Here is a 21,221-nt window from a genome sequence, read left to right as displayed (position 1 = left end):
CGGGCGGGGGCCCCGGCATCCGCCAGGCCGCTCGGCGGGGGCGTCCCGAGCTGCCCCGCCGTCCCCGGGCGGCTTCCAGCCCCTCCTTGGGTCTGCCCGGCCTCCCGACGGCATCCCTTCCCCGTTTGGATTTCATTTTGTTTTTTTTTACGTGTGCGCCCCATTTCCCAACCACCCCCCCCCCCAAGCAAGCAATTAAGTGGCTTCCCAGAGCCTCTGCCTGGCGAACGCCGAGGGAGGTTAGGTTGTATAACGGAGCCGAATTCCTAGCAAGGAAAAAAAAAAAAACAAAACCCACGTCTGGCTTCTTTCTGAAGCCGGCGGAACAGAACTCGTGAGGTGGTTTCCGAAATGCCTGAGGCTTCGTGTAGCGCTTTTGAATCGGCCTGTGAGAAACTGGCCGGCCCACGAGCTTGTTTATTTCCTGGAAGCAGGCGCTAGCGAGGGGGGTGGGGGTCTAGAAGGTGATAGACCGCAGGTTCTTTACTGCCCTGCCCCGAGCGTTTGCCTAGGGCCTGCTAGCCTTCCCCCGTGGTGTGGTGCAAAAAAACGTGCTGGGAAAGGTGCGTGCATTGTAAGGTTATCAGGCGGCCTGATCCTAGCCTTAAGAGGCAGTGGGAAAAAGTAAGAGGGAAGACGGGAAAAGCTGTGGAGAACGTCAGAGTTTAGCTTTGGGAAAAGTCCAGCATCTGAAGGACAGTCTTAACTTGGACCACATGTGGGGTCAGTAAGCAGGTAAATGTCGACTTTCCATGCCAGGCTGCCAGGAGTCTAAGAGCAGTGGGGTGAGATTCCCTGATCCTAGACATCCTGGTGGGAAGTGGTTTCTTCCTCTTCCACTTGCCTACTAAAGTAATACCCAGAAGACAAAATTTGTACACTAACTTTGGTGTGTTAAGCATGCCTTTTATTCAGTCAACTTTGCTCAAATAAAACCCTATTTACTGATAACCACCTCCTCCTGTATTGCTTTAGACACTTGCTGGATCCTTCTCAGAGAATCTTTCAAGAACTTTAATCTGGACCTGGGTTTCTTTTCTGTAAAATGTACACTAGGCCTTTCAAAAGCTTCTTGAACCGAACCCTTTGACCTTAAAGCATTTTGATTCCAGCAAAGTTACCAAGTTACCTCATGCGGATTGTAATACATTACATGTAGTCTGAAGCCCAAAGTCTCTACAGTTTTAGGGTAGTGTGACTAGCTTAAAGTATTTTGAGCCACCTTCTCATTTGTATGTCTCTAGGAAAGTACATATGTCCAGTTAAGCAGAAGTCAAGTGCAAATTTCTAAGTAACTACCACTGCAAAGGTCCACTTGCTCAAATCTCGTGTCCTCAGCTGGTGTGTTAAGTGAGAATTTTTTTTGGGGGGGGGTCAGGTCATGGGGCCTGAACTATGGGCCTGGGCGCTGTCCCTCAGCTCTTCAGCTCAAGGGTAGCCCTTTACCACTTGAGCCACACCACCACTTCTAGCTTTTTTCTTTTTCTTTTTTTCTTTGCCACTCATGGTGCCTGAACTCTGGGCCTGGGAGCTGTCCCTCAGCTCTTCAGCTCAAGGCTAGTGCTCTACCACTTGAGCCACAGCACCACTTCCAGTTTTTTCTGCTTATGTGGTGCTGAGGAATTGAACCCAGGGCCTCATGCATGCAAGGCAAGCACTCTACCACTGAGCCACCTTCCCAGCCCCTGGCTTTTTTCTTTTTGCTTATGTGGTGCTGAGGAATTGAACCCAGGGCCTCAGGCATGCAAGGCAAGCTCTCTACCACTGAGCCACCTTCCTGGCCCTTTTTGATGTTTTTGTTGTCCGTTCCCTTCCTCCCCCCATCCTGAGCTCAGGACCTGGGCACTATCCCTGAGCCTCTTTGTGCTTAAGGCTAGCACTCTATCACTTGGGCCACAGTGCCACTTCCAGCTTTTTCTGAGTAGTTTATTGGAGGTGAGTCTCAAGGACTTCCTGCCTGGGCTGGCTTTGAACTTCAATATTCAGATCTCAGCCTCTTGAGTGGTTAGGTTTACAGGCTTGAGTCATGGGTGATGGGCTTTTGTGAGGTCTTTCTGCACACTTGAGGCTTTAAAAACAAAACTAATGATTAATCCGACCAGTGTAACTGTGTGTATTTGAGGGAGATTTTTTTTTTTTTTGGGTCATGGGGCTTGAACTCAGGGCCTGGGCACTGTCCCCTATTGTTCAAGGCTAGCACTGTACCACTTTGAGCCACAGTGCCACTTCTGGTTTTGCTATGGTTAATTGGAGATAAGAGTCTTTTGGGAACTTTTCAGCCCAGGCTGGTTTTGAACTGCAGTCCTCAATCTCAGCCTCCTGAGTAGCTAGAATTACAGTAGCTGGGATTACAGCCACCAGCACCCAGTTTGTATCGGAAACTATAGATGTTCATGTGCTGTGGATAAATAAATGCATTCTCATGAAACAAATTTATTGCCTACCTTAGCCCACTCATCAAATACTCTGGTTTCACACTGGTATGAAATCACCTACTGTTTCACATCTTTGCCAGTGTTATGTTTTACACATCCACTCTTGTGTAAATATCATGCAAACATTGGACTTACATTGAAATATAACTGAAAACATTTCTGTGATTTCAAATAATTTCTCACACAAGAATATCAGCAAAATGGGTTGAAGCATGTGATATAAGATTCTGTTTTGTTGTGTTTCTTTTGTGAATGGAAGGGAATGGTTTTTAATTTTGCAAGTAACATAAAATGACTTGTATGCTGTTGGAAGTGCTTCAAAACCTGACATGATAGTGCATGCCTGTAATCCCAGCACTCATAAGACTGAGACTGGAGGATCTCTAGTTCAAGGCCAATTTGGGCTCCATAACCCACAATCAAAATGGTTTGATTGTCTTGAAAAGATCTCTCCCACACCCCCATTATAGATATCCTCGGGCAATTGATTTGATGATGTTGATGACTTAAGGTTCTGAGTTAAGGCTATGCAGATAAAAAGTAATGTAGTAAAGAGAGGTAGAAAGCCAACTTTCTCAGAGAGGTGAATTCAGTGAGACACGGTCAGGTCAGATGATTTTAAGCAGTGAGAACTCTTACCATGAAGAACTGAGATGCCAGCTATTGCTTTTGGGTAAGAGACTGCTTTTTTTGGCTGGGAGGAAAAGAACCCTTTTGTTTTACCTTAATGAGAATACTGTTTGTTGTTGTTGTTGTGTTTTTTATTTTGTGGGATATTGGGTTTGAACTCTGGGCCTGGGCACTGTCCCTCAGCTCTTCAGCTCAAGGCGAGTGCTCTACTTTGAGCACAGTGCCGCTTCCTGTTTCTGGTGTTTAATTGGAGATAAGAGCCTAAGGTGGGGGAGGGGGGGAGAAGGGGGCTCAGTGGTAGAATGCTTGCCTCACATGCATAAGGCCCTTGGTTGGATTCCTCAGTACCACATAAGCAGAAAAAAGCCAGAAGTGGCCCTGTGGCTTAAGTGGTAGGGCACTAGTCTTGAGTTGAAGAGCTGAGGGACAGCAATTACTTGAACTGCCTTAAAATGAGCTTATGTAACTTATTTCAATAGTACTATGAACACTTTGTTTATAAAAGTGTTTACTTAAGAGGAAAAACAGTGGCATTTTTTTTTTGGGGGGGGGAGTCTGGTCATGGGCCTGAACTCTGGGCCTGGGCGCTGTCCCTCAGCTCTTCAGTTCAAAGCTAGCATTCTACCACTTGAGCCACAGTGCCACTTCCAGCTTTTTTTTTCTGCTTATGTGGTGCTGAGGAATCAAACCCAGGGCCTCATGCATGCAAGACAAGCGCTCTACCACTGAGCCACCTTCCCAGCCCCACAGTGGCATTTTTTACTTAAACACTAGGTTCAAATTACCTTAGGTTTTAGTAAATTACGGTGGTGATAGCTAAAATCAAAATTTTCCTATGCTTTGCCAGTTCTAAAGATTCTGCTTAATTTGGCTGTGTGTTGCTAGGGATTAAATCCAAAGCCTCACACGTGCCAGGCAAGCACTTATCTCTGACCTGTACCACTAGCATTTATACAATATCTAGCTTCAGAGTTACTATACAGGACTACTATGTAGATCTGATGCAGTCAACAGACCCTTTAAAATACTGGACTTGGGCTAGGAAGGTGGCTCAGTGGCAGAGTGCTTGCCTCACATGCATGAAGCCCTAGGTTCTATTCCTCAGCACCACCTAAGCAGAAAAAGCTAGAAGTGGTGCTGTGGCTCAAGTGGTAGAGCCACTAGCCTTGAGCCTGGAGAGCTGAGGGATAGCGCCCAGGCCCAGAGTTCAGGCCCCACGACTGACAAATAAACAAAATACTGGACTTGTAATGACTATCTTCTGCCATTCTGTTTCACAGTTGTGCCATTAATTGCAATAAGTCTTGCTGAAGTAATAAAGTGATTAAAATGTTTTTCTCAGAGCTGTACCCACTGATGTCATAAGTCTGTTGTTAAGCATAATTTCATCATGTCTCCTTTTATGTGAAGATAAAACTTCTGATCCTGTTTGAATCATCTTTTTTTTTTCTTTGTTTTGGTCGGTCATAGGGCCTGAACTCTGGGCCTGGGCACTGTTCCTCAGCTCTTCATCTCAAGTCTAGGGCTCTACCACTAGAGCCACAGTGCTACTTCCAGCTTTTTTCTGTTTATATGGTGCTGAGGAATCGAACCCAGGGCCTCATGCATGCTAGGCAAGCACTGTACCACTGAGCCAACTTCCCAGCCTCTTGTTTTTGTTCTCCATTAGTTTTAGGATAGGACAATATATTTGAATTGATAGGCTGTGGTTAAAGGGGGATGGTGTTCGTGGGAACATGCAAAGTAATCCTACCAAATCAGCTGATCTTGATCTTACTAGGTAACCTATTTAGACTGAGCTTAACTTAGACTTAATTGGTTTGGTATAAATTGATGATAGGTACTATTTGGGTCTGTATACCCACTTGTAGGTCCCTGCTAAACAATTGGAAGACTACTTCTTGCCACATGAATTCCTTCCTTATGATTTTTCCTTTAACTTTGCTGATTGTCCATTCTTCTTGTTTCCTCTAGATTATAGTACCTACAGCCAAGCAGCAGCCCAGCAGGGGTAAGTCAGTCTTTACAACAGTATTTTATCTATGATTAATGTTTTTAGAGAGTTCAGCCTCCTGTCATTGTAGCAGAATGGAATCAAAATGTTCTGTATTCAGTTCTTAAATTTAATTCTTTTACAGCTACAGTGCTTACACAGCCCAGCCAACTCAAGGATATGCACAGACCACTCAGGTAATCCTTAAGATAATTAAATTATGTGTAACTGTATGTTGAAGTAAAATATTTTGGTTGGTTATTACAGTAATAGCTAGCATAGATCTTTTTCAAAAATCATGAGTAATATGAAAATAATCATTGTAAATCTAGGAATTTTCCTAATGTACTGCAAAGGGCTCCACTCTGCCACCATGAATCAAACCATTCCTTTATTTATTTATTTATTTGGTCATGTGGCGTGAACTCTGGTTCTGGGTGCTGTCCCTGTGCTCTTCAGCTCAGGGCAAGCTCTCTACCACTTGTGCCACAATGCCACTTGCCACTTCAGTTCTCTGGCGGTTAATTGGAGATAAAAGTCTCACAGACTTTCCTGCCTGGGCTGGCTTTGAACCCTTGTCTTCAGATCATAATTTTAGATAACCTGGCTAGTGGTTAGTAGTGGGTTACAGTCTAAAAGCCATAGCTGCCTAGCTTTAGAGTTCTTGGACCTTTTTTGTTATTCTTGGGGATTGAACTCAGGCACTGTCCCTGAGCTTCACTTGCTCAAGGGTAGCACTCTATTTGAGCCACAGCACCATTTCCAGCTTTTTCTGTTTATGTGGTACTGGGGAATCGAACCCAGGGCTTCGTGCATGCTAGGCAAGTACTCTACCACTAAGCCACATGGGAGCCCTCTTGTACCATTTTTTTGCCACAGGGTCTCACTACATAGCTAGGGCTGGCCCTTCAACTTGTAATCCACAGGTCTCTGTCTCCTGAGTGCTAGGATTACAGGTCTGTGCCACGATGCCCAGTTCTGAATTTTTATTCTTATTTTTTGCTGGTCCTAGGGCTTGAACTCAGGGCCTAAGCTCTGTCTCTGAGCCTCTCTCTGCTCAAGGCTTGTACCACTTGACCACTGGAGCCACAACTCCTTTTCCAGTTTTCTGGTGATAAATTGAAGAACCAGGTCTCATGAACACTTTCTTTTTTGGGGGGGGGTGTTCCAGTCGTGGGGCCTGAACTCTGGGCCTGGGCACTGTCCCTCAGCTCTTCAGCTCAAGGCTAGCGCTCTACCACTTGAGCCACAGGGCCACTTCCGGCTTTTTTCTTTTTGCTTATGTGGTGCTGAGGAATTGAACCCAGGGCCTCAGGCATGCAAGGCAAGCACTTTTACCACTGAGCCACCTTCCCAGCCCCTCATGAACACTTTCTTGCCTGGGCTGGCTTCGAACTGCGATCCTCAGATCTTAGCCTACTGAGTTAGGATTACAGGCATGAGCTATCAGCACCCAGTTTGAACTCCTTCTATGAGTCTATGAGTCTATATGTTTAAAACCTAGAATAGAGGGCTTTCCTGAACTCTTTCTGGGTTCAGTCTCTGGTGCTGCAAAAATAAAAGCATATGGCAGGAGTTGGGAATGGAGCTAAGTGTTAGAACAAGTGCTTAGCACATGTGGGGTTCTGACCTCCCCCCAAAAACAAACCTGTACCAACAGTAGGTTCTAGAAATTAGCCGCCTGGTGTCCAAGAATACCTCAGATTCTGAAATTATCCAAACTTGATTCTAAGAACTTCAGGAAAAATTGTAAGACAGGATGTGTTATCTCTGGCAGTAGATCTTAACATAACTGGCTATTCAAACATATAATATGACTATGCTAATATCTGAAAGAACAGCTCATTCCTTGTCTGATTTTAAGTATTAGTGTTTTGGTTTAATGTACTAGTCATAAGAGAACATGTAATGCTTTAGTTCATTTTCTTGAAATAGTATAACTTTATTTTTTGTATGCACCCTTCCATTTGTTTCCATGTGGGTGGGTTGCTATACTACTTTTGGGGGGGGCGGGGGGCTGGTCATGGGGCTTGAACTCTGGGCTAGGCAGTGTCCCTGATCTTTTCAGCTACCGCTTAAGCCACAGTACCACTTCCAGGTTTCTGGTGGTTAATTGAAGATAAGATTCTCACAGACTTCCCTTCCTGTGCTGGCTTTAAGCCAAGATCCTCATATCTCAGCCTCCAGTGTAGCTAGGATTACAGGTGTGAACCACAGGCACCCAGCTGGCTTAGCACTGACCCTGAGCTTCTTTTGCACTCTTTAACACTTGAGCCACAGCACAATTTTTCTGTTTGTGTGGTACTGAGGAATTGAATCCAGGGCTTCATGCATGCCAGGCAAGCATTGTACTGCTAAGCCACATTCCTAGCCCGTGCTATACTACTCTTAAGTATCGACAATTACACACCATGCCCTATGTTCTTTTCACAAGAGTATTTTTGTTAATTTCCTGTATAAGTTAACTGATGCTTTTCCTAATTGCCTAAAGAACATCTTCGTTCTTCACTTTACCAAAAATATGAGCAAATTAGATAAAGGGTAACATAAGTTCATTTTATTGCTAAAACAGAAGGATCATACATGTATTTCCTTTGGAGCAGGCATATGGGCAACAAAGCTATGGAACCTATGGACAGCCTACTGATGTCAGCTATACCCAGGCTCAGAGTACTGCCACTTATGGGCAGACAGCATATGCAACTTCTTATGGACAGCCTCCCACTGGTAAGACCTATGTTTGAGAGATTTTTGGGGGGTCATAGTGGCTAGGGCATTTGCCAAGAGGCTTATGGTCTTAAATGTATATTCTAGTTTATACTTTGATGCCTGGGGATCTTTTATTCTAGTAAGGAGGGGTTTGTTTTGCTTTGTTTTCTCTTTCCTTGAATTTTTGTAGGGTATCCAAATAGAGTGGGTGGGATAAATTCCAAGAGAGAAAACTTTTGTATTGAACAATCACACAACAAAATGGAGACTTTTATTGTGCTGATACTAAAAAATGAGCCTTCTTAAACTGAGCTGCTTAAAAATCGAGTTGGTTTTCACATCTGTTTGCTTCATCTGATAGTGTACCCTCTATTTCTGTTTTGTGCTTTCCACAGTAGAAGGGACCAGTACAGGTTTGACTATCCTGCTCATTCTTGCATGGGAAATGCTTTCCATCTTGTCTAACCCTGTAATGTTAACCCTTAGGTGTTTTCATTTGTTTAACCCCCAAATTTTCTAACGTTACACACAGCTAATAAAATTGCTTCAGCTGTCATTCAAGGTCCATGCCCTTTTTTATATATGATTTTGGGGAAAGTTTTGTTATATAATATTAACTTTTGTGAAACCTTAATAGTAGTTATCTTCCCAAAGGTATTTCTGCTAATTGTGCCCCAGCTGATTTTTCCCCTACTCCCCAAAGGATAGATTGCATGATTAGATTTATTTAGAGAAGCAGACTACCACCCTGCATGTGCCATGTTTGTCTGTTGGTTGGTTTCCAGTCCAGGCATATTTTCTGTTTTAAATATTATGAATTACTTTTAATCTATAGTGTGTATAAAATATTCATATGTGAGCATTATAGGATACTTGGAAAGACTTCTAAAACTTAAAACAAGGTTGAGTACTGTATGTATAAAGTCTGTGGCAGTTTTTTTTCCTCCAGTTTAGTGCTGTATAAAGTTTCAGATTCCCCACTTCCTCTGTTTTTATTTCAAGATTATAATTTATGGAGATGTTAGAGTATAAATACCTTTCCAAACATCTTCAGTTCTTACAATTATGTATGCTATAGTAGGAGGAAAGATTCCTGTTTGTTACTTACTTTATTGGGTAGTAGTGTTACAGATTTACAGAGACAGGTTTAAGTTTTCTAATTCAGTTGTGGGAAGAGCTAAAATTAAAACTAGGTATTAGAGTTTTAGCACAGAATTTTGAAGTTGTAAGTTTTTTTTACATATTAAAGCAAGTATGACTTGAAAATAATATACTTCTAGCCTTTGAAATCACTGGACTATTTTTCAGGGCACTGTTTATAGGTAAAGTGGGCAGTTGTTAGGCTCTACCCCTTTATGTCAGTGACTAAGAAAGTCCTATCACCATTACAGAGCCACAGAATTACAGGGCATCCTAATAGAGTAGCTAGTAGTTTTGATGAATTGGAAAATGCATTTAGTAGTAGAAAAGGATGTTTGTATAGATTGTGTAACTTCTTGGGGTACCCCTCATACCTCACTTGAATCTTAACAACAACTCTTAGTATATAAAAACTAAAGTTAAGCCTGATGAACAAATTTTCTGAACAGTGTTAAGTAGGTGCCTAATAGGCAGTAAGTAAGTTTAGGCATCTTTACTGTTTTTTTTATTGTTGTTTTGTTTTTTGTTTTGTCCCTCCTCGGTCTTGAACTCAAGGCCTGGGCACTGTCCCTGAGCTCTTTCACACAAGGCTAGCCTCTAGTGCTTTGAGCCGCAGTGCCACTTCCAGTTTTCTGGTGGTTAATTAGAGACAAGAGTCTCTTGGGACTTCCCTGTGTAAGCTGATTTTGGATTGTGATTCTCAAATCTCAACCTCCTGAGTAGCTAGGATTACAGGCATGAGCCACTAGTTCCTAGCTTTGCTTCTTTTTTTTTAATCTTTTTTCCTGTATACCTCAAAATAAAACTTATGTTGGATATTTATCCAACATAAAACTCACTGGATAAAAATAACACCAATCTTCTAGGATTCTCTCCTAGAATTTAAGGTATAATACATCACAATTATTTCATTGAAATCTTTAATTTTGCTGTTCTCCTTGGACAGAAGTTTTGATTGGTTTGTGTATTTCTTAAGCCCTTTTTTCTTCAGCTCATAGTAGGTGTGGCTTTTATTTGTTGTTGTCATTAAGTCATTTTGCTCTGTTGATGCTTACTAATTTTGCTTGGCTGCTTGTGTGGGTACTACAGTTCAATTAAAGGTTATTAACCTAGTGTCTCTGGGTAATTTTGAGCACTACAGTCTCTAACTGTTGCTGCATAGTTTTTTGATAGAAGTTACTGCCCTGGTTGTTTTTTTTAATGTTTTGTTGGTGAATTTCATAGATGGGCTATTGTGTTGGGAAAATCTGTAAGAAGAATAGATAGAGTCGATGGGATTAAAGTATTTATTTAATTTTGGGGGCTGTGCTTGGGGCTAAAACTCTGGGCCTGAGTGCTGTCCCTGATCGTTTTTGCTCACAGCTATGCACTCTACCACTTGAGCTTCAGCTCTACTTCCAGTTTTTATGGGCTTAAGAGTCTCGGTGAATTTAGAACCACAGTTCTCAGGTCTCAGCCTCCAGAATAGCTAGGATTACACATGTGAGCTGAGGGTAGTTTATTTCAAATGAATCTTTGTCTGGTTGGCCTTAGGATTCTGCAAAAGGTTGAGGGTGTAGCTTAGTGGGGTACTAAGCACATATAAAGCCCTGGGTTCTATTCTTGGCACTGCAAGAGAAAAAGACCCAACTGAGGCGAACATGCCAATTGGTTTGTTTGTTTTTGTCGGTCATGGGGCTTGAACTCTGGGCCTGGGCATTGTCCCTCAGCTCTTTAGCTCAAGGCTAGCACTCTACCACATGAGCCACAGTAACTTGCTGTTTATGTGATGCTGAGGAATTGAACCCAGGGCCTCATGCATGCAAGGCAAACACTCTACCACTGAGCCACCTTCCCAGCCCTGGAACACATTTTATTTTGTAATAGGAGTACTGCATTGAACTCAAAGCCTTACCTTTTTTGTACTTTAGTGAGAATTGGATCCCTTTTCCACTTTGGGTGTGAATCCTGATAACATCAATTTACTTCTGCTTAGGGGTCTTATTTGTGCGTGGGAAGGCAAGAACCCAGTGCCAATCAAGGTTATGACAACTATTTCAGAAAAGAACTTAGCTTGTAAAATACTTGTGAGAACAGGTCTTTGGTACCTGATACCTAGGTAGGAAAAAACTGAAGAAGGACTTGAGGGTTCACCTCAATATTACTGTGCAAGAAAAAGGCACTTTTGCTTTTGGTGGGTAAGTAAGACAAATGGAGCTGGATAACTCGATAACCAGTCCAGCATCTTGAAAAAGTTAAATAGGATAGTCTATTGATGAAGCAAATATAATTCATAGTATATTTTCAGTTATTCATGTTATTTTAACCTAAGCTCTGGTAGCAAGTATTTTTAAGGGCTATTTCCTCAATGTTCAATCAAATGTTATAAGTCACTGAAAATTAAACACATGTTCTCTAGAATTGTTTCCTTAAATTACACATAAAGTGCTTTGTGGAGCAGTGTATAGGTCTGAAATAAAGTAATTACATGTGAAGCCATGCTGGTGGCACATGCTCATACCTGTCCTCCAGACACTGGGGCAAGAGGGTAGAGTTTGAGATCAGTCTAGTCTGAATAATAAAACCCTGTTTTAGAGCTGAGTGCTGGTGGCTCTCACCCGTAATACTAGCTATTCAGGAGGCTAAGATCTGAGGATCACAGTTCATAGTCAGCCCGGGGCAGGCAATTTTCATCCTTGAGACTCTTATCTCCAATAACCATCAGAAAACTGGGAAGTGGTATTGAGGCTCAAAGTGATAGAGAGCTAGCCCTGAGCAGAAAAGCTCAAGGACAGCTCCCAGGCCCTGAAAGTTCCACGACCAACAAAAACAAAACCCTTGTCTTAGTAATGGATTAGCCTGGCGCCCTTGGCTCACTCCAGTAATCCTAGCTACTCAGGAGGCTGAGATCTAAGGATTGTGGTTCAAAGCCAGCCTCGGCAGGAAAGGCCGTGAAACTCTTACCTCCAGTAAACCACCAGAAAATGGGAAGTGGTGCTGTGGTTCAAGTGGTGGAGCACTAGCCTTGAGCCTGAAGAGCTGAGAAAGTAATGGATTAGTATCCACATTATAGATAATATTGCTTAAAGTAGTACCTAGGTCATTATTTTGTAGCTTTTTTATTTGTCAGTCCTGGGGTCTGAACTCGGGGTCTGGGCACTGTCCCTGAGCTTCTTTTGCCTCCAGGGTAGTACTCTACCACTTGAGCCATATCGCTACTTCCAGCCTTTTCTGTTTATATAGTTCTGTGGAATCTAATCCAGGGCTTCATGCATACTAGGCAAGCACTCTACCACTAAGCCACATTCCCAGCCCATTTTGTAACTATTTTAAAATGCTATGTTACTTGCTTTTTATCTGCCTTTTTGGAACATTTGATTTCCTGCTGAAGGTTTGGTTTTGCTTTGTGCCAATTCTGGGCTTGTACTCAGAGCCTGGGCACTGTCCCTGAGCTTTTTTGCTTAAGGTTAGCACTCTACCACTGCGCCACAGCACCACTTATGGCTTTTTCTGTGTATGTGGTACTGAGGAATCGAACCCAGGGCTTCATGTATGCTAGGCAAGCACTCTACCACTAAGCCACATTCCCAGCCCATACTGAAGTTTTTGGGTTTTTTGGGGGGGGGGTCCAGTCGTGGGGCCTGAACTCTAGGCCTGGGTGCTGTCCTTCAGCTTTCAGCACAAGGCTAGTGCTCTACCACTTAAGCCACAGCACCACTTCCGGCTTTTTTTTCTTTTTGCTTATGTGGTGCTGGGGAATTGAACCCAGGGCCTCATGCATGCAAGGCAAGCGCTCTACCACTGAGCCACCTTCCCAGCCCATACTGAAGGTTTTTGGAAGTAATTTATTACTGAGAAATTTAAGGCAGCCTTCTCAACAAATCTGCCAAATCAGTGAAAAAGGTAGTCCTGTCTCCTACTCTGCATGTTAAAGAGGGCAGAGGAAGCCTGATATCTGTAGCAACCGTTTTCTATAGCATGCTTTTTCCTCTTTTCTGTTAGGTGCAGTTTGAAAGCTAGTGAGGTAGTACTTTACTGAAAACAGTTGTCAAAGGACTCAGGCTTTAAATACTGGTTTGTTGCAACTCTTACTGAAGGGAAGATTTTTACAGGGATTAAATCTTGTGTTTTAAAGTGGCTGGTTTACAGATTATTCTATTAACAAATATTTAGGCAGATCTCTGAGGGGCCAGATATTTGATCCAGCTCTCTTTTGTCCTAGGTTATACTACTCCAACTGCCCCCCAGGCATACAGCCAGCCTGTCCAGGGGTATGGCACAGGTGCTTATGACACCACCACTGCTACAGTCACCACCACTCAGGCCTCCTATGCAGCTCAGTCTGCATATGGCACTCAGCCTGCTTACCCAACCTATGGGCAGCAGCCGGCTGCCGCTGCACCTGCAAGGTAAGGCCTCGTTCACTTGTTCCTAAATGATCAATCAGCTTTGGATTTGAGAGAAAGAGCAACTGTATACATAAACTTTAGCTCCCTTTTAATAGTTACTGTCATATTTTTAAGTGTTGATTGTGGTTTTACTGTCATTTCAGAAAAAAAGTGTGCTGGAAGACAGCACAAAGGTATTCTCCATTAATCATTAAAATGGTGCCATCCAAGGCCCAAAATGAAGAATGCCACTCAGTAGATTGCTTGCAGAACCTGTTTTGGGGAGAAAGAGGAGACTTTTTACTTTTTATTTTTATTTTGCTTTATCTTATTTCTATTTTGTTTTTACTTTTCTAAATTCAGAAAGAAATGAAGTATGCTCTGCATATTTTTATCTTTGGTTTATTGAGTCTGTAAATGGATAACAGCTTTTTCCCTGGGAAAAGCATGGATGTAGTTCACAGTGCAAGAGGGAGGGTAGCATCATGGGAGTCATGATACAGTCCTGTGACCCAATTATCAGTAAAGGTTATATCCATATTTAAGAAGTCAAGTATTAGCTGACACATTTAATATCTTTTGGTCTATATTATGTAGAGACTTGATAAACGTAAAGAACATAGGCGAATATAAATTCTTAACTGGCTATCCAGCCATGGAGTGAACATTAAGTCCAACAAAACTCATGCCCCATGACTGGTAAGCACATAAATAGTATGTATTATTACTTAACAGAAGATTTCAGGTCTTTGCTTTAGACAATGCCCTTAGGTGGCTTCTGCATACAGTCTTGAAGGAATACTGAATTCTGATTTGAATGAAGACTTTTTAGGGAATAAACAAGATCAACTTGTAACCTAGAGTTTTTATCAGCTATAGAGGTAAGAAATTAGCTCTGGCAAACAGTCGTGAAATTACTTCTAAAATGCACAGTGAGTAATTGAAGCCACTTAATAGTTTACACCTAATATTGACAGCCTGTATGGTAGTTATATTAAGCTAACTGGCTGATTCGTAGAAGAGCTCCCTTTCAGTTGATTAGGGGTTTGATAATGTTAACCAATATGTAGGGTCCCATGTATTGCTTTCATACAACAGTTTGTCATTGCTGGAGAGTTTTATATGTGAAATGGTTTTTGAGAAGTCATCCTTTTTTTTGTTCTTTTTTCCTTAATCTTCAGACTTAACCACTTTAAAACAGCTGTTTCCTGATCACTGGCAGCTAGTCCCTTTTCCATTGGAAAGCGGGAACTTGTGGCCCATTTAATTCAGTGAAGAAACCAGTATTTCCACATACTTTCTGGGCTATCTACTGATTCGTGGGGCTTTGTTTAAAAAAATAGCTATAGGTCACTCAGCTGTGGCTGTGGCATAATCTGTTGGGACTTAAGTGGTAGTGAAGACTCCTGGATTTCTTCCCTTGGTATTTGGGATTCTCATTTACTTCATGGGTGGTGGGAGATAACTGGCCAGTTACTCTAAACATTTGGGAGTGGTGCATCCACATCTCTGCCTTATTCTGGTCCCTTAGAGAGACTTATAAGATAAATTTGCAAAGCCAGGCACCAGTAGCCCATGCCTGTAATCCTAGCTACTCTGGAGGCTGAGATCTGAGGATCACAGTTCAGAGCCGGCCTAGGCAGGGCAAGGAAGGCCATGAGACTCTTGTTTTTGTTTTTTTTTGGGTCCAGTCGTGGGCCTGAACTCTGAGCCTGGGCGCTGTCCCTCAGCTCTTCAGCTCAAGGCTAGCGTTCTACCACTTGAGCCACAGCACCACTTCCGGCTATTTTTTTTTTTGCTTATGGGTGCTGAGGAATCAAACCCAGGGCCTCAAGCATGCAAGGCAAGTGCTTTACCATTGAGCCACCTTCCCAGCCCCGCCATGAGACTCTTATCTCCTGTTAGTCACCAGAAAACCAGAAGTGACGTAGCTCAAGTGGTAGGGCACTCTCCTTGAGCTGAAGAGCTGAGGGGCAGCGCCCAGGCCCAGAGTTGAAGCCCCACAGCCAATTTAAAAAAACGGGGGGGGGGGCTGGGAAGGTGGCTCAGTGGTAGAGCGCTTGCCTTGCATGCTCAAGGCCCTGGGTTCTATTCCTCAGCACCACATAAGCAAAAAAAAAAATAGCCGGAAGTGGTGCTGTGGCTCAAGTGGTAGAGCGCTAGCCTTGAGCTGAAGAGCTGAGGGACAGCGCCCAGGCCCAGAGTTCAGGCCCCACGACTGGACCCAAAAATAAATAAATAAAGCAGATTGACAAAGGATGAGGTCAAGATCAGAACAGGTTGTGATGACAAAGATGCACCATCTTGAACAAGACTAGGATAGATTTTAAGAAGTTTTTCTATGCTTGTGTGTGTGTTTGATATTTGTAAGATGACCTAAGTTGACATACTCTGATGAGGGTTTAAAAGTAAGTGAGCCAGGTACCAGTTGACTCATGCCTATGCAGGAGGCTGAGACCTGAGAATTGTGGTTTAAAGACTGAGCATGGGTAAGTCTATGTGACTCATACCTCTAATTAACCAGAAGTGGATCTGTGGTCTGAGTGGTAAAGCACTAGCCTTGAGCAAAAAAGCTCAGGGACAGCTCCCAGGCTGGTGTCTGGACTAGCACCAATAAAGAAATGAATGTAAGATGAGTGTGTTGCGATGGCTCATTGCCTGTAATGCCAGCTATTCAGGAGGTAGAGATGGGAGAGTTACTGTCCAGGCTAGTATAAACATAAGGCCCTATTCAAAAAATAAAGCAGAAAGCACTAGGGGCTTGGTACAAGTGGTAGAGTACCTTCTCAGCAGGCATAAGGCCCTTGAGTTCAGACTTCAGTATCACACAAAAAAAGTATTGGAGTGCAACAGTTATACTCATTACACAATACATTGGAAATGAACTTACACAACTTGTGGGTGGGGACAAGATGGAAAAACTGGGAGAGAGTGAGGGAGAAGGGGTGATACTGTCCAAAAAGAAATGTGCCTCACTTATGTAACTATAACCCTTCTGTACATTGCCTTTATAATAATGTTTTTAAGTTAAAATTAAAAATACATAGCTGGGCACCGGTGGCTCATGCTACTCAGGAGGCTGAGATCTGAGGATCGCGGTTCAGAGCCAGCCTGGGCAAGAAACTCCATGAGAATCTTATCTCCAATAAACCAATAGAAAACTGGAAGTGGCATGGTAGCTCAAGTGGTAAAGCGCTCGCCTTGAGCTGAAGAGTACAGGGGCAGCACCCAAGCCCAGAGTTCAAGCCCCACGACTGACAAAAAAAAAAATAAATAATAATGCGGATCATAGTTCAAAGACAGTCCAGGCAGGAAAGTCTGAGACTTTTACCTACAGAAAACTAGAAGTGGCACTGTGGCTTAAGTGGTAGCCGTAGCCTTAGGCTGAAGAGCTCAGGGTCAGCACCTAGGCCCAGAGTTTAAGTCCCACAACTGACCCCCCCAAAAAATTGGATGTAGTCTTGAAACTTCTTCTTAAATCCTCCTACTTTTTCTCAATGCTTTTTTTTGTGGGGGTTAGCCTTTCCTAAATGCACATGTATACATTCTTTCTTACAGGAAGCATATCCCAAATGTGCTAGTCTTTCAAGTGGAGGGTGGGGACTTGCTATGGTAAAATAGGAATGTGACACCTGTAAATATCTCATATTCAGGAGCTTGTTCTCACAATCTAACCTCTCGTTGTTTTTTTTTTTTCCAGCTATTCCTCTACACAACCGACCAGTTATGATCAGAGCAGTTACTCTCAGCAGAACACCTATGGGCAGCCAAGCAGCTATGGACAACAGAGTAGCTATGGTCAACAAAGCAGCTATGGGCAGCAGCCTCCCACTAGTTACCCCCCCCAGACTGGATCTTACAGCCAGGCTCCAAGTCAATATAGCCAACAGAGCAGCAGCTACGGGCAGCAGAGTGAGTTGCTAAGAGAGAAAAACAAATAATGATTGTGCTTGAAGTCTCTGAACATGGAGCGTGTGCTTCAATTTAGTTGTTGCTAATGTGCCATACTGCAAAAGAAAAGAGATAGCATTTTTTGCCCTATTAGACATTGCCTGCTAGTCTTGATCTCTTTGGCAGGTTGTATGCAGTGAGTGAAGCAGGCGTTCTTATACGGGGGTGAAGAGTGACCAGCATTCTTTACGGCCTGCCCACCCAAAAAGTCATTAACAGAATTGGCAGGCAGCTACAGAAAGCCGTATGACTTTGGTAGCCAAAACCCCAAAACACATAGGCAAAACAAAAAATTTTCTTCACAGAATACTTGTTTTTGTTGTTGTTTTGTTTTTGCTTTTGTTCATTTGTTGGTTTCATTTGGTTTGTTTTTTGTTTTTGTCGGTCATGGGGCTTGAACTCTGGGCTTGGGCACTGTCCCTGCACTCTTCAACTCAAGGCGAGTACTCTACTGCTTGAGCCACAGTACCACTTCCGGTTTTCCTAGTGGTAGAGTCTCACGGACGTTCCCGCCCTGGCTGGCTTTGAACTGTGATCCTCAGATCTCAGCCTCCTGAGTAGCTAGGATTACAGGCATGAGGCACCGGTGCGGTTGCCTGGCTTCATTTGGTTGGTTCTTTTGGTGTTTTGTTTTTTGAGGGGATATTTTTTTGTGTGTTTCTTTTGGTTGGTCTTGAACTCAGAGTCTGGGTGTTATCCTTTGAGACTTTTGTTCAGGGCTAGTACTCTGAGCCACAATCCCACTTCAGTTCTCTGGTGGTTAATCAGAGATGAGTCTCATGGACTTTTCTGCACAGGCTGGCTTTGAACCATGATCCTCAGATCTCAGCCTCCTGAATAAGATTACAGTGCCTGGCTGAAGTTTAATTTTAGTAGAGTTGGTGCCAAGGAGTGGACTCAAGGCCTTGCACAAGCTGCCAGTCTATACAGCTGAGCTCTGCCCCAATACTTGTAGTTCTTGTGTATAAAAAAGTAACTGGAAATCTAGAACTATTATTTTCCTACTGTGGGCATGTTTTGTAAGTAGTGCTCCTTGATGGAGCCCATTCCTTAGCAACCTGCTGAGGTTCTAAAAAACTGAGCTCTAGTTTCCTCAGTGTAGTCTAATATATATATATATATATATGTATGTATATGTCCCATGTATATATATGGCCAGAAGACTTGTCTGTTGTTTGAAAGTGGTGTATTCTAAGGTTTTGTTTAGCCTTAATGAGCCATAGTTTTGTTAAACTTTCAAGAGCCTGGTACCAGGCATAGTGGTACACACCTGTAATATTAGCACTTGGAAGGCTAAGGCCTGCCTGGTCTGGTTAAGACTTTGTCACTCACTCCATCTCAACACCCCCCTCCCCCCCCAAAAAAAAAAAAGTATGTTTTTACTGTGATGTAAAGAAGGTAGTACCTTGTATTTGAGAGTCCTAGAATTCCAGGCAAAAGTGTATCAGAAAGGTAAGGTGTGTAAATGCTGATCTGTGGCTTACAGATGTGAATTTTTCCTCAGGTTCATTCCGACAGGACCACCCCAGTAGCATGGGTGTTTATGGGCAGGAGTCTGGAGGATTTTCCGGACCAGGAGAAAACCGGAGCATGAGTGGCCCTGATAACCGGGGCAGGGGAAGAGGGGGATTTGATCGTGGAGGCATGAGCAGAGGTGGGCGGGGAGGAGGACGCGGTGGAATGGGGTAAGAGCAAACCTTTTCTCCTTTTACCTAATTTTGTTTCATCCATAGGATTTTCAGTGGCAAGAAGGGACTGAAAGACATAAATTTTATTCAGCATTTCCATGGACAATCTGTAGAGCCCAAGCCGTTTTCTAAATCATGGAAATGTCATCTTTGCGGCATATATACTACTAAGTGGCAGTTTGCTTTTTTTCCCTGCCAAGTACTTTGTTGGGTTGGGGAAAACAAAGAATGGTTTTGAAACTAGAGCTTTCAGTTCCCTTCGTGATTTTTCAGAGGTGGAAACCCTCTGTGGGTAATAGATTGGGATGGAACACACACAACTTTTCTAACACCCTTAAGTTTTTAACTAATGCCTGAGTGGTTGTCTTCTTGCCATACCTGGTGTATATACTGCAGAAAAGAATTGCAGCTGTTTTCCACAATGTCTGTCCCCAACTTCTGTTGATACTCAGAATTGTTGAGCATAATTATAGAAGGTTTTGGTCCCATAGCCGTAAACTTTGGCCTAAGATACACCTGGTGCATAGAGTTTGGTTGGAGCACAGAAAATTCAAAGTAGTTTCTTTGCAGAGTAATGTTTATAAAATATGGAATTGCTCCTCATTGGAGATTTTTAAAGTCTAAATCGGTTTGGCCATTCTGATTGATGGTACAATCTGGTTTAGAAAACTTGTTAGATCAATAACATGACCCTGCTTACCTCTGCCCTTCCCATCCCTTCCCTTCTGTTCCCTTCCCTCCTCCCATTCCCTCTTCCCTTCCTGGTCTGTACTTGATGAAGGTGAGGTATAATGTTGGTGGTTAACATAATCCAGAAAGTTTAGTTCTGTGTGTGTTCTGTCCCTATATAAACTAGTAAAAAAAAAAAAGTTATGCAGAATGTCAAGTATAAATTGAACTTGATATCCACTGTTCAAGGAAAAATTGAATAGCATTTTTGCACAGAAACATTGTAAAATTAATGATAAAAAGTTGATCCTTGAATTATTGCAAATCTTCACTGTTTAACAATAATACTGTCTTACATATTCTGTATAACTTTAAAAAATAAGTCTTTGGTGAAATCTTTATTGGAAGAAAATAATTTCAGAACATGCAAAAATTATGAATAATTTGATATAAAGTCAGTCTTCCCATTTGGAGAATTATCATTCCATTATAAAGGTTTCACTTCTTTATGGGTTAAAATAGACATAGACACTTGAAATTACTATCATCACGTCTCAAATCACCTAGAATTCTCAGTATTTTTCAATTACAAAAATAATTTCAAGTTTATTCATTTCAATACTCCACAAGTAATGATTGTACTGATTTTGCTAGACTATTAGAGGGGGCCCTCTTTCTGGATGAGAAGTCTCTCCTGGATCCATAGAAGAGACCATGACCTTCCCCATAGGTTTTCAACAGACTGTGAAAGCAGTCTGGTGAATCCTGGGGGGATATGCCAGGGCCATTCCCCTTCCCCTTTTTATTGTGGTGTGGTGATGGTTTTCAGTGTCTTCAGCAGGTAAGGCACTCAATGTTGTTAACATGCCCTTTTTCATTGCCTCAATATTTTGATATTTTCATTGGCTGTTAAACGTGGAAACTTTTTAACATGCTTTGTCGCATTTATATGCTACAGGTTACAAAGTGAGAGCCTTGTATACACTTCAATACTTAAAAAGTACCCGTACTCAGTACTCAGCCGGCAGCATAATGAAAAGTGGGACTAGACACGGTGTCCATATGGAGAGGAAAAATATACATAGAATATTTTTAACAAAATGTATTCATTGTATAAATGGAATCCTTCTGTAACTTTGGTAACTGCATACTTGTTGTTTGGTAATAATGAACCAGAGGAGTTATAATACTCTAGAATTGTATAACATTAAAGTGTAAACTTTTGTGTTTAAAGAGAGAGAACATTTTATGGTGTGTAATTTTAAAAAAAGAAACAAAGCTGCATGCAACAGCTTGAAATTGTATATTCAGGTATTAAAGGTGCAATACTGGTTAGAACAAACTGGGCTTCCCTGTAGGGAACTGCCTTTATTTAATGTTTTGCTTTGTTTTGTTTTTTTCCTTAAAAAATAGTCTAACCAAAAAAGCCCAATTCATATTCCCCCTCCCCTCTTTACAGTTTTTAAATATGTGACTTTAATACTGCCATAGTTATTCTTAACTGATATGTCTATAAAGTTGCACCCCCAGACCGTTAAGCCTTGGTATTTGTTGTAAATTCTCCTTTCACAGCGATTGTTAAGTCCATTAGGGTCCTCAACTGTATGGCTTTGTGCTGAAGACTGGCTGGACGCGTCCT

At 42.4% G+C, this 21,221-nt stretch overlaps 1 protein-coding gene across 1 annotated transcript in view; it reads left to right on the top strand.

Moving 5' to 3' along the window:
- Positions 1-21,221, top strand: part of Ewsr1 (EWS RNA-binding protein 1) — a 53,389-nt gene that overhangs the window by 21,546 nt on the left and 10,622 nt on the right. The window contains exons 2-7 of the mRNA XM_013014376.1: positions 5,040-5,076; positions 5,204-5,255; positions 7,662-7,785; positions 13,109-13,295; positions 16,975-17,186; positions 18,730-18,910. Of these exons, the coding sequence (XP_012869830.1) occupies positions 5,040-5,076; positions 5,204-5,255; positions 7,662-7,785; positions 13,109-13,295; positions 16,975-17,186; positions 18,730-18,910 (793 nt within the window). The remainder of the gene's footprint in view (positions 1-5,039; positions 5,077-5,203; positions 5,256-7,661; positions 7,786-13,108; positions 13,296-16,974; positions 17,187-18,729; positions 18,911-21,221) is intronic.

Source organism: Dipodomys ordii, unplaced genomic scaffold (genome assembly GCF_000151885.1).
Source record: "Dipodomys ordii isolate 6190 unplaced genomic scaffold, Dord_2.0 Scaffold23, whole genome shotgun sequence".
In the NCBI taxonomy this organism is placed as follows: Eukaryota; Metazoa; Chordata; class Mammalia; order Rodentia; family Heteromyidae; genus Dipodomys; species Dipodomys ordii.
Note: the sequence above shows the minus strand (reverse complement) of the source record. Positions and strands in the feature narration are given on the sequence as shown.